The 12,271-nt window shown below is 43.3% G+C and overlaps 1 protein-coding gene across 1 annotated transcript; it reads right to left on the bottom strand.

Moving 5' to 3' along the window:
* Positions 1 to 4,878: 4,878 nt before the first annotated feature.
* On the bottom strand, positions 4,879 to 5,814 carry LOC110694290. Its single transcript, XM_021871468.1, has one exon. The coding sequence runs from the start codon at positions 5,812 to 5,814 to the stop codon at positions 4,879 to 4,881; it is 936 nt and encodes a 311-aa protein (XP_021727160.1).
* Between the last annotated feature and the right edge of the window lie 6,457 nt (positions 5,815 to 12,271).

The following is a 12,271-nucleotide window of genomic DNA, read 5'->3' as shown; positions in this document are numbered from 1 at the left end:
TCCTTAGCTTCATTTTATATGCGAACAATCTGACCTTCATAATCTGAAGCCTGGAGATGCCGAGTCTCAACCTCTCTCTTCATCCTGTCTTCAATACGGGATTTGAAGTCAGCAATACTTTCAGCCTCGTATTCCTGGATTAGAGCATGGCCTTCGTCTAGCCACGGAAAAAACAGCCTGCTCCAGGCCTTGGCAAAAAGAGAGGAAGTTGTCGCTGACGTTCCGCATCTCCAACTTCACAGCTGAGGCTTCTTCTTCGGCTTTCACCTACTTTAGCTCGGCAATCTGAGCCCGACATTCAGGGTCTCAGCTCGTCGTTCATTTCCACAGCAAGGAAATGGTTATGAACGACCTACAGAAAGTAAAGTAGAAATTACCTGAAGGCGCTTACTCGCAGAATTTTGTGCAAAAATCAGGAAAACAAAAAATCAAAAGTCAAAACAAGGGCAAAGGGAAAACTTGAAAGAAATAAGAAATCTGAAAGCTCACCTGGCGAGCGACCATCAAGTAGAATCCGAGTCCTTTGAATATCTCTACTCCATTATTTCTGCCTTGCCCTTTTTACTCGGATTCTACTTGAAGATTTTCCAAGTGTGGGCCTCGACTGGGAGTTTAACTGGGTGAATACCTCTTGCCCCCCTCAGAATTTTGGAGATAATGTCTTCAAAGTTCTGAGTATGCGGACCCCATTCCTTCGGCTCGTCCGAAGGTTTTGCCTTAGGGAAATTCTTTGTTTTATGTTTTTCCCTTGTCTGGTTTTTATTCATCAGAGGGAACAACTATCTAAGACAAAATTCCAGGGCAGTGATCGTCTAAAGCACAAGGCATGACCATGAAATACTTCAGAGGTGTAACCACAACCCGAAATTGATCTGCCGAAACACAATGCATCATTTATGCAATGTCCCGGGGTTCTACTCAATTCCTATTTTCGGTTGTGCTCTTAGATGCGTCTATGACCTCTTTGCCGAGAGCAACGAATCCGTCCGAAGTACAGTGCATCATTATGCAATACTTTGAGGTTCTATTCGTTGCCCCCATTTCGGCAGACTCTTCGGCTTGCTGAAGTACAGTGCATCACTATGCAATACTCCAGACAACACCGAGTGTAAATCTTGAACTTTTGAAAAACCATGAAGGCAGAAAAAAACGTAATAGATTTGAGATGAACTGTGGCTCAAAGGCCTTTCATTGATTGAAGAAAATGTACTTACATAGATTGTTTTCCCACAACGGGTTTTACACATGGTATCTCTTAAGTACATCAACATTCCAGTGGTTTTTCAGCTCAGTTCCATCTAATTGCCGAAGTCGATAAGTTCCTTGTTGGAGCTCATCGTATATCTCATAAGGCCCTTCCCAGTTTGTCGAAAGCTTTCCATGGATGTGGCCCTTCTGGACAGCAGCAGCATTCCGGAGAATAAGGTCTCCAATTTTGATAAGTCTTGTTTAGACCCTTCGGTTATAGAATTTGCTAATTCTTTATTTGTATGCTTCCATTCCGTCTCTAGCTGAATCTCGGATTTCATCTAGGAAATCAAGGGATTCTTTCATGAGGTGCCCATTTTCTTCGCCTGAGAACTGGTTGACTCGAAGACTTTCTGGACCAATTTCTACTAGTAAAACAGCCTCGGATCCATACACCAACTCAAAAGGTGAATGCCTCGTTGCTTCTTTTTCAGTTGTCCGAAGTGACCATAGAGTTCTGGGAAGTTCCTCTATCCACTTGGACTTTTGATCTTCAACTCTCTTCTTCAAGGCGTTGAGTATTTGCTTATTTACGGCTTCGGCTTGGCCATCGCTTTGAGGATGGCAAACTGCCGAATATGCCAACTTAATGCCGAACTGATCTGTATATATCGCCTTAGCGGTAGATTATCAAATTGCCTTCCATGATCGAAGACAAATACCTTTGGGATGCCGAAGTGAGTAATGATGTTCTACCAGATGAATTTCCTGACAGTTTGCTCAGTTATGTTTGAAGCTCCTTCGGCTTCAATCTATTTGTTGAAATAGTTAATGCCGACTATCATCCACTTTTTCTGATAAGGAGCTTCAGGAAATGGCCCCAGTATGTCCAATCCCCATTGGGCAACAGGAAGAGGATTCAAGATTGGCTGAAGGTCTCACGACGGCCAATGGATGACTGGTGCGAATTTTGGGCATTTTTCGCATTTTCTCACCAGTTCCTTGGCATCTAAAATCATAGTTGGCCAATTATACCCTGCCCTTAACGCTTTGTGGGCCAGGTTCCTCCCCCCTATATGGTTTCCACAGATGCCGAAGTGAATTTCTCGAAGGATGTAGTCCGCATCTGTTGGACCCACACATTTCAGCAATGGGGCTGAGAAGGATTTCTTCAGGAGTTCCCCATTGTAAACAATGAATCTTGAGCCAATTCTTTTCAGTTTTGTGGCCAAGATTCGGTCTTCGGGAAGCTCTCCCCGAAGCTTATAAGAGAGGATGGAGTCCATCCAGCTTTGTTCAGCCTTGACACATAAAACCTCAGGTTCTTGTTCGATGCTTCTGTTTCGGCGCACCTCTACATATACAGATCGGTTCAGCTCGGTGAGAGATGAACTTGCAAGTTTGGAGAGCGCATCGGCTTGAGCATTTTGACCCCTTGGGATCAACTCAATTTCAAAGGTTCTCAGCTTCGCTATGACTGTTTTGATCTTGGCGAGATAAGAGATCATGGAGGGCTCCTTAGCCTCATATTCGCCTCAGATCTGATTGGCGACTAGCTGAGAGTCTGTCTTTAAAAAGACATGTTCGGCTTCTAGGGCTATGCACAGTTCTAGGCCTTATATTCGGCTTCGTTGTTGGAGGCCTTAAACGAACATTTGAGTGCATACTCGAAAATTTTTCCTTCGGGAGAGATAATAACTACCCCTGCCCTCAATCCATTCACGGTAGCTGAGCCATCCGTGAAAACAGTCTAAGTCTTTTCTCCTTCGTCGAGTATTTCCTGATTGGAACATTCGGCTTGGAAATCTGCTAAGGCTTGGGCTTTGATAGCTGCCCTCGGCTGGTAGCTTATGCTGAACTCAGTGAGCTCAAAGGCCTACTTCGTTAGTCTGCCTGACTTTTCCACCTTGCCGAGGACTTTTTCCAACGGTTGATCTGTCAAGACCACTATTTGATGTGAGTCAAAATAGGGCCTTAATTTCCAAGCCGCTACCACCACTGCATATGCAACTTTTTCGAGCAACGGGTAGCGGGTTTCGGGGTCTGTTAGAGTGTGGCTGATAAAGTAGATCGGTTGCTGGACTTAACAACACCGCACTAACAGTGGCCGGACTGACCACCACATACAAGTATAGGGTTTCTCCTTCGGCTGGTCTTGCCAGCGTTGGGAGATGAGCCAGGTGCTCTCGGAGTTGCTGAAAGGCTGTCTTTTGTTCTTCTTCCAAGATGAGCTCTTTCAATTTTGGGAGCTTGAGGGCCTTGAAGAAGGGAAAATCTTTATCCGAGGCTTTGGAGATGAACCTGGATACGGCAGCCATCATCCTAGTAAGACGCTGAACGTCCCTTTTTGTTTTCGGCTCAGGAAGGTTAAGAGCTGCTTGAACCTTGGCGGGATTGGCATCAATCCCCCTTTTGTTGACCATGAAACCGAGGAATTTTCTTAACTTCACACCGAAGACACACTTCTTTGGATTCAGCTTCATTTGATGTTTTCTTAGAGTGGCAAACGTTTCGGCTAGGTCTACAACATGATCTTCAGCCTTTTAGCTTTTGACGATGGAGTCATCGACATAAACTTCCATGTTGCGGCCTTTTTGCTCGGCGAACACTTGGTCCCCCAACCTCTGATATGTCGCTCTGGCGTTTTTCAAGCCGAAGGGCATCATCTTGTAGTTATACACCCCGGCACTTGTAACGAATGTCGTTTTTACTCTGTCATCGGTGTGCATGAAGATCTAAGGTACCCAAAAAATGCGTCCATGAAACTAAGCAGAGCATGGCCACTCGTCGAGTCGACTAGCTGATTAATTCTCGGCAACGGATAGAAGTCATTCGGACATGCCCTATTTAGGTCCGTGAAGTCAACGCACATTCTCCAGGTGCCATTTGCCTTCTAAACCATCACCACATTAGCCAGCCATTCCGGATATTGGCAAGGTTAAATGAACCCCACATCAAGAGGTTTTTTTACTTCGGCTGCGATGTCCTGGTTCTTTTAAGCGGAATAATTTCGCTTCTTTTGCTTTACAAGCCGACATATGGGGTCGACATTAAGTTTGTGAGAGATGAGGTTCGAATCAATCCGAGGCATGTCAGTTGCTGAGAATGCGAACACATCTCGGTTGTCCCGAAGGAGCTGGATTAGCTCGATCCGGAAGCTCGGATCGAGCCCTTGCCCGATGTTGACGCATTTTTCGGCATCTCCTTCGGTCAACGGTATTGTTCAGTTTGCTCATTTAGCTCCATAGATTTGAAGCCAGATTCTTCAGATTCGGGTCTACTGTCATTATCAGCAGACCTTCCTGACTTCGGCTGTTCTTCTTCTGAGTCTTTCGACCCAGCCGAAGAACTAGCCTTTCCGGTCCCCAAAGATGTTCTTTTAGATGGGGACCCCTGAGCCGAAGCACTTAGGCCTTTAAGCCTTTTAGTACCTCGCTCTTTTTCTTTTTCTTCCTCATCATCCTTGTCGTTGCGGCGACTTTTGGATGGTTTGAGGAAATTGCATTCTCGGACCTCCTTTTGGCTGCCCAAGATTTTTTCGGAGCGCCCTTCGTCTGAAACGTAAATCATCGCTTGATGGTACGTCAAGACAATTCCTTGAACGTCATGGATGAGGGGTCTCCCCATAATGACGTTGTATACTAATGGGGCATCAATGACCAAGAATTCGGCCATGATGCTCCGCTTCGCTCAGTCTTGGCCGAGGCTAATGGGAAGAAGAATTTTCCGATCTGGATATGAAGAAGAGCCATTAAACCCAGTTACCGGGTAGGGAACTAGAGTTAGGTGTCTGCTCTCCAACTTCAGCTGGTTGAATGCCTTTCGGAAAAGTATATTCGCCCCGCTGCCACCGTCTACCAGTGTTCGGTAGACGTTGTGGTTTGCGATGCCCGTCATGATTACCAATGGATTATCATAGGGGTACACCACCCCCCTGCAATCTTCGACTGTGAACATCATGTTCAGCACCGGAGACTGTGGCCTTCGGAATTCAGCGTGATGTATCTGATGGGTCAGCCCTCTCAGGTGGCGTTTCAGCGCATTCTGAGAAATCCCTCCAAAAATAATGAGGATATCATGGTTTCCTCCCTCATGCAGTTTATCCCTTTTTCGCAGGTAATCCAAATCTTGTTGAGAATCTCTCTCAGCTTTCTTTTCTTCGCGGCGCTCAACGACGTACTTTTTTAAGTACCCGTTTTGGACCAGCTCTTCGATCTGGTCCTTCAGCCGAAGGCAATCTTCGGTGTGGTGTCCACGAGATTCATAAAACTCGCACCAATGATCCTTCCCTTTCTTCTGGTGCCAAGAAGGAGGTGGCTTCGGTTTTTTAAATCTTCCCTCCTCCCTCGTCGCATTAAAGATCTTAGTATGTGGTAAGGTGAGAGGGGTGAAAGATTCGAACTTCCCTGTGTAGGGAGCCTTATCCTTCTTTGGCTCGGCAGTCGAGGGAGGTTCTGAGGCCTTCGCCTTCCCTTTCCTCGACCCTGGAACTTCGGCTGGTTGGCCTTTTGGCTTCACAGCCCCTGATTGAGACTGCGACTTTTCCTTGTTCCATTCCTCGGCTCGGAGGAATTTATCCGAAGCATCGAGGGCTTCTTCCAAGGTCTGTGGAGGATGCATGACCATGAAATCCAGAAACTTTCCAGCTTATAAGCCATTCCGTAGTGCGAATACGGCTAGAATTTGGCCTAGACTTGTGATTCTGGACAACTCGTTGCTGAAGCGAGTCAAGTAATCTCGGAGACTTTCGTCTTCCGCCTTCTGCAGGCTCATAAGCTCTGCAGTATTTTTCTCTCGGCGGTTAGCCATAGAAAACTTGCTCTTAAACTTGTTGGAGAGATCATTCCAACCCGTTATAGAGCATTCCTTCAGCCCTTTGGTAATCCATGACTGACATATGCCCCACGTAAGAGGCTATGTGGTCCTTTGGATTCGAAGTACCATCGTAAGTGATGTGTGCCAGAATTTTGACCGTCGGCACGTGTTCCTCCAATATCCACCTCTGGAAAGGTGAACTGGTAGGAACCATCACGGCCTTTCCCTTCACTCTTTCTAAAGGAACCTCACTTCTCCCTCTTAGAGAGGTGGAAGTAAGGGGTGTCCCTCCGCATGACAGTTTTGGGCGGGAGCCTTCAGGATAAGTGAGACGGTTGTGAATGTCCTTCTTCCTTTCCCCAAGGTGCTCATAAACGCTTCGGCGAGAAGCTTTGTGGCTGCTTGGGAAGTCCTTTGAGTTCCGGACATGGGAATTTTCAAAGTGACCGGAGTCCCCTTGTCGTTCCCGTCCTGTCCCGTCCAGGCTTTCGGCTCCTCCGCTTCCTTCTCCCTTGGAGGGTGGAATTCGTCCTTCCCCTCCCGAGGCCAGTTTCCTCTTCCGGCTTCGACAGGGGTGAAGGAGGAGCATTGTGCACGGATGGGAGGCGTCCACCCAGGGCTTTCATGAACTCCATGCAGACAGCCACTGCCCTCGCCACCTCTTCAGTTGAAGGAACGGTGGGAGGAGTTGAATTCGGATGGGAAAGTGAATGCATGCTCTGCGGAGGGCTATCCTCATGGGCGAGTTCCCAGCTTGGTGAACCCGTCGGGAGGAAGGTCCCTTGCGCAGATTCTCTCCCCTCAGAGAGTTGGAGATGGATGGTTCAGGCGACGGTGAGGGTGTCCTATCGGTCCTCACCATGATTATGCCCATCTTTCTCGCTTTTTTGATGTTTTTTCCACTCTTAGTCAATTTTTTGCGTTGGCTAAGATTGGTATGAGATTTTTGGCTGACTTTTTGTAAGAATCCCCACAAACAACGCCAAATTGTTTCGGTAAAAACAATGGGACCTTCGGCAAGTCCTTCAGATAAGTGGAGATGAAGCCCAATTCGAGTGATGACCGAATTGAGGATTTCCTGCACAGCTGAACAAACGTAAGCTGGCCTCGGGGGTTGTGCTGAGGAAGGCCCCTCCGATGCCGAAGTCAGAATGAGTGTAAAAAGACGAGAGAATAGTTGTGCAAGAGTGTTTGTTTCTTGAGGCAATATGAGTGAATGAATATAATGAATGAGATAATTGAGCTTTTATACCTTTGTCCAAATGAATGAAGTGGGCTTGTGGAGTCAAATGGACTGATCATTTGACTAGGCTTCGTTGACTGACCTGACATATGGGCCGGAGGGTTGGACCTTTCCATTTGGGCTTTATTTATTTTCATTTATGGACTAGGCCCAAATATAGTTATTTGGACCCCAAATAATTTCAATACTATAAAAACTACTAATTAAATAGTACTACAGTTTCCAATAATAAGGAACTGACTTTTATTTTTAATAAACATAATATAAAGGCTCTAACTAAGTAATCTAAACGCAGCTTGAATTTTCAACCATCATTTTCCCCTTCACTTTCACGAGCTTCACTGTCATGGGGCTCCTCCTCGTTGTCATCATCCAAGTTATAGTTAAATTCTCGCTTGGCTTCCATCATCGCCTTCTCAAGGTATTCCACAGTAGGGATCCATCTTCCATTATAATAGTATTTAACATTTGGTTCACCCTCAATGTATAAATTAACATACTTCTTCTTAAGTTGAGCAAAAGGTCCCCTGTCAAGTAGCTTGCGTAAAAGAATTTGAGATCGTCTCTCTGGAGTAAGGTAGTCAGATTCGCCCTCAAGCACATTGTAATGAAAATGTTCAATGCAAAGATTCAAATGGTAGACATAACGTCGAATGTCTTTGTTGTACTTCATACGAATCCTATAGGGAGAATCAGGTAATACATTTGTATTCTTCCTAGAACCCGCCTTTCTTGCAGTTTTACGCTCTCGTACCATCGTCTAATAAAAGAAAATAAATAACCACATCTTAAGTACATGATAAAAGTAATATAAAACACATAGATCCCTTATCACACTCACGGTTTTCCTAAACTTAAATCAATTTACAAAATTTTATACAAGTTTTAAACCTAAGCCTTTAATTTAATTCATTTTAGTCCCTAAATTTGAAAAACCTTGGCTCTACATACCAATTTGTAACACCCCCAAAATTCGAGTCTTTTAAAAATAATAAGAGTAACCTTTTTAACTTTCAAACCCGACCATCGAACCCTAGGAGTGTTACTGCTACACTTATTTTCCGTAGAAAATAAATGCAAGCAAAACGAAATACAATTTAATAACTAAGTGGTCTAAGCGGTGGCAAAATAAAATAGTCATTAAATAAAAACTGCAAATTATTTTAAAAACAATAATTAAAAGGAAAATAAATAAGTTCAGAAGTAAACTAAATTGTCTTAGTTAGGTGATTATTCTAACGTCTCCCTACACGTAACCGAGTACCCTCTTACCAACCTGCAAAATAAATTAGAAACAAGAAAAGAGAGAAAACTCCCAAAATCAGATAAAATGAGTAATTCCAACTCCATCCCGTAAGATAAATAATTTTAGTTCGAAAAACATTTTATACATAATACAGCTACATAGGCATTATAATACTAAACCAATATCAAATTGTCACATAACACTTTTATTACTTATTATTAAGAAAGGGAAAGAGAACGTCAGTAAGGCGAGACTAGTCCCTGTCACCACCTACTTTATAGAGGGTCGCACATAACCCCAAATGGCCATTAATTTAAATAGAATGTCCCTAGTGTGCACACCCCTCACTAATACCCAGTGATTAGTAATTTAAACCAACTAGTAGCCACCATAACTACAAGTGGGAAACCTGTTCTTCACCCCTTTCGGGTTTCATTTCCCTTCTTATATTTAATGTTCATTTTAATAGATTAAATTGCCCGATCACATTGCACATAAGTATTGCACTAATCAATTTAATCCCAAGTAACAATATTTCAATTTCAATATTATTAGAACATAGTCATTCTACATGACACACTAGTTACAACTTGTTTTCCAATAGGCCTTGGAGACCATCAATTACATACAATCAATCACCCAATTCCCAAGATTTTAATTATTTTAAAAAAAACTCATACGATACCAATTAATCAAATTTTCAAAAATACTTATACTAGTACACAAATATAGAAAACTAGTATATAATATGATTCCATAATATCATACAGTAACACACTCATCACATATAATTACATAAGCACATAGTTGGCACACAATATTTCAAAACAATTTCCTAACAGGATTTTAAAGATGATGGACATTGAAAATTACTTTGATCGTGCTAATTAACCTCTGAAACGTTCACCTAATAGCCTCCTCCGTCTACAAATAAAAGGGTCTAAGTTAGTCTTAGTACACTAATCGAAATAGTTAGACCACTAATTAACACTTGTTAATGTCCGTTATAGTAATAAACCAATGCTTCATTCATTACGTAAGAAAGGAGAAAGTAAATTGTTTTTTTAAAAAAAGTCTGCCAAACTCTAAGAACTTGATAAAGTAATTAACTCATCTTTCCCACCATTGTTTTGCTCGCCTACTATATGCTGTAATTGTAAGAATTGTCTTACAGTTACGGAAAAACAACAAAAACCTTTTAATATTTTTTTTTAAATCATACTCCTTAACTATGAATCGGAAGAAGCCATATAAAAATGTACGTAGTTCATAGTGGGTTGGCTGACAATTATTGTCAAGAAGGATGAAAGTGAAGAAGAAACATGGCTTACCACTATACTCAATCAATTATGGTTGGTATTGTAGCAGATGATACAAATTAAAGAAGAATATGTTTGAGGAAAAAAAGAAAGCTTCGTGAAGCTAGTGTTCCTCACGGCAATTTGGGTGGGATTGGGAATTTATAAATTTATTGTTGTGAAGGAGGATTTATCCAGAAGGTCTACAAGATAAGAATTGATTTTCTAATAAAGTTTGTTCTTGATTTCAATCCGATAAAACCAATTCTAGGAAATCAGTTTCTGTTCTTTTTTTTTTTTTCAGTGTTCAAAATCAGTTTCTGGAAATTATCCAAAATTAGGTTTTTTTTTTTTAATCCGAAAATAGAAAATAATAATTAATTTAAAAGTTTATTTTTGAAAAAAAAAAAACATTGACTAAATATACTAAAAAATTTGGGGTATTACACCAATGGTAAGGGATATCACTAGTGAATCATGATGCTCTTCTCAATAGTCTCCCAAGTCGCAGTCATCGAAGGAGATTACCGTCGCTCCTAAAGCTTTATCTTGGTTTGATCTTGCGTCTTTTGGAACAGCTTCCTCGGGGGTACATGTTCTTGCTATTTTCTTTGCTGCAGAGTACGTTAGTCCACAAATATCAGATCCATCAGAGATAACATTGACTACCTTAGTGATCGCCGGGGCTTTAGGAGGCTATTGAGGCGACGTCTCTTTGTTACTTGGCCTTTTCCCACCAGCTCCTTTAGATGACCTTTCTTCAAGATGAAGGCTATTTTTCTCCTCAAGGCATTGCAATCTTCAGTATGATGGCCACGATCGCTATGGTAGTCGCACCACTTGGATTTGTCTTTGCTTTCATCTGGCTTGTCGCTCTTCCTAGGCCAACGGGCGACAATAGCTAAGGAATGCAAGGCATTCACCACGCCCCCGATGTCAACGCAGAATCCGTACTCAGCAATGTCGGGGTATGCGTCAGCATTTTGCTTCTAGGACCTATCAACAAAGCTTTGTGCATTGTTAGCTTTATCAACGTTATTGACATTATTTCCCTGACCTGGCCTGTCTTAGGGTTTATGACGCCAGCTTTTCTTGTCGTTGGACCGTTTGTCGATCCTTTCGTTACTAATGGTAGGCAAGGACTTGATGCCTTTTCTGATAGTGATGTCGTCCTCCAGTCGCATCTAGGCTAGGGCGCGAGTTCCGACTTCTTCGAAGGTCACGCAAGGATACTTGATCAGCTCTTTGTAAAGCTCCGAATCTAGCGACAGTCCTCTCTTGAAGGATTTTATGGCTTTTTGGACGTCATATCCTTTGATGTCGAACATTTCCTTGTTAAACATGTTGAAGTATGACTTGATGGACTCGCCGCTTGTCTGGACGACGCAGTATAGGTCGCTCGTCTGCTTTTCAACTTTGCACTTGTTGCTGAACTTGCTGTAAAACCTATTACACAAAGTTTGAAAATTAGTAATTGAGCGACGTTTGATATCACACATCCATTCAAGGGCAGGCCCTGTAAGGGTAGCTCCAAATGATTTGCAGAGGACTGGCTCGAGCAGGTTGCGGAGGATAGAATACTGCCACATCCTTTGCTTGTAATGATTGAAATGCTCCAACAAACAAGTACTTCCATCATAGAGCGTCATTGGAAGAGGAATGTTGAGCCTTCTAGGGATATCAACCATTGATATCTCTTCCACGAAGGGCAACGCAGCGAAACTGTCAGGCTCTTCCAGTACGGTTGGAACTGGCGCACCAGGCAGCCTCTTCAGCAGGCGAAGCAACTTGGCGTTCTGAGCCTCGATCTTATTCAGCCTCTGGGCAGTCGGATATGCCTCGTCGTCATACTCTTGGTCTGTGCGTTCAGCATCGCCTTCTTCATCCTCACCACGTGATTCATATTAGGAGTTTGGGTTCATCATAGTGGGGATGTCGCCGGTTGCGGCGCCGACCTAGCGTACTGCTGTGGACGGAGTCCAACTCGTTCCCGAGGGTGTTGACGGTCTTCTGGATTTCCTCGGCGAGTCGTGCGTTCTCCGCTTTCTGTTGCGCGAGCTCTTCTTGAGTCTTGCGACCCCTCCTGCATGAGCTGCTCGATAGTCATTTTTTCTTCTAAAGAACCCATGAGTGCTGGACGATCGGTTATAGGGAAAGGTTTTTGAAATTTATGAATGGAAATCTAGTCGTCGGCCCCACGGTGGGCGCCAAATTGTTTATGCCAAATTTCGCCTAAGGGCGACCTAAGGCTGGGACGTTCGTTGGCTAGAGAAGAAACTATAGAAAATGAGCAAAATTAAAGTTTAAAGCGAATAAAGAACAAGGTATTTTGGTGACGCAGAAAACCCAAACGTGGGAAAAACTGCGGGTGGGTGCACTACAAGAAAACAGCTGGATTCTGACGAAATTTTTCCGTCAGAAACATCGGAAAATCTGTCAGAAAACGGCCTTCTGACAGAATTCCGTCGGAATTAGTCTGTC

Source organism: Chenopodium quinoa, unplaced genomic scaffold, assembly GCF_001683475.1.
Source record: "Chenopodium quinoa cultivar QQ74 unplaced genomic scaffold, ASM168347v1, whole genome shotgun sequence".
Taxonomy (NCBI): Eukaryota; Viridiplantae; Streptophyta; class Magnoliopsida; order Caryophyllales; family Amaranthaceae; genus Chenopodium; species Chenopodium quinoa.
The sequence above is the reverse complement of the archived record's forward strand: the minus strand, read 5'-3'. Positions and strand labels throughout refer to the sequence as shown.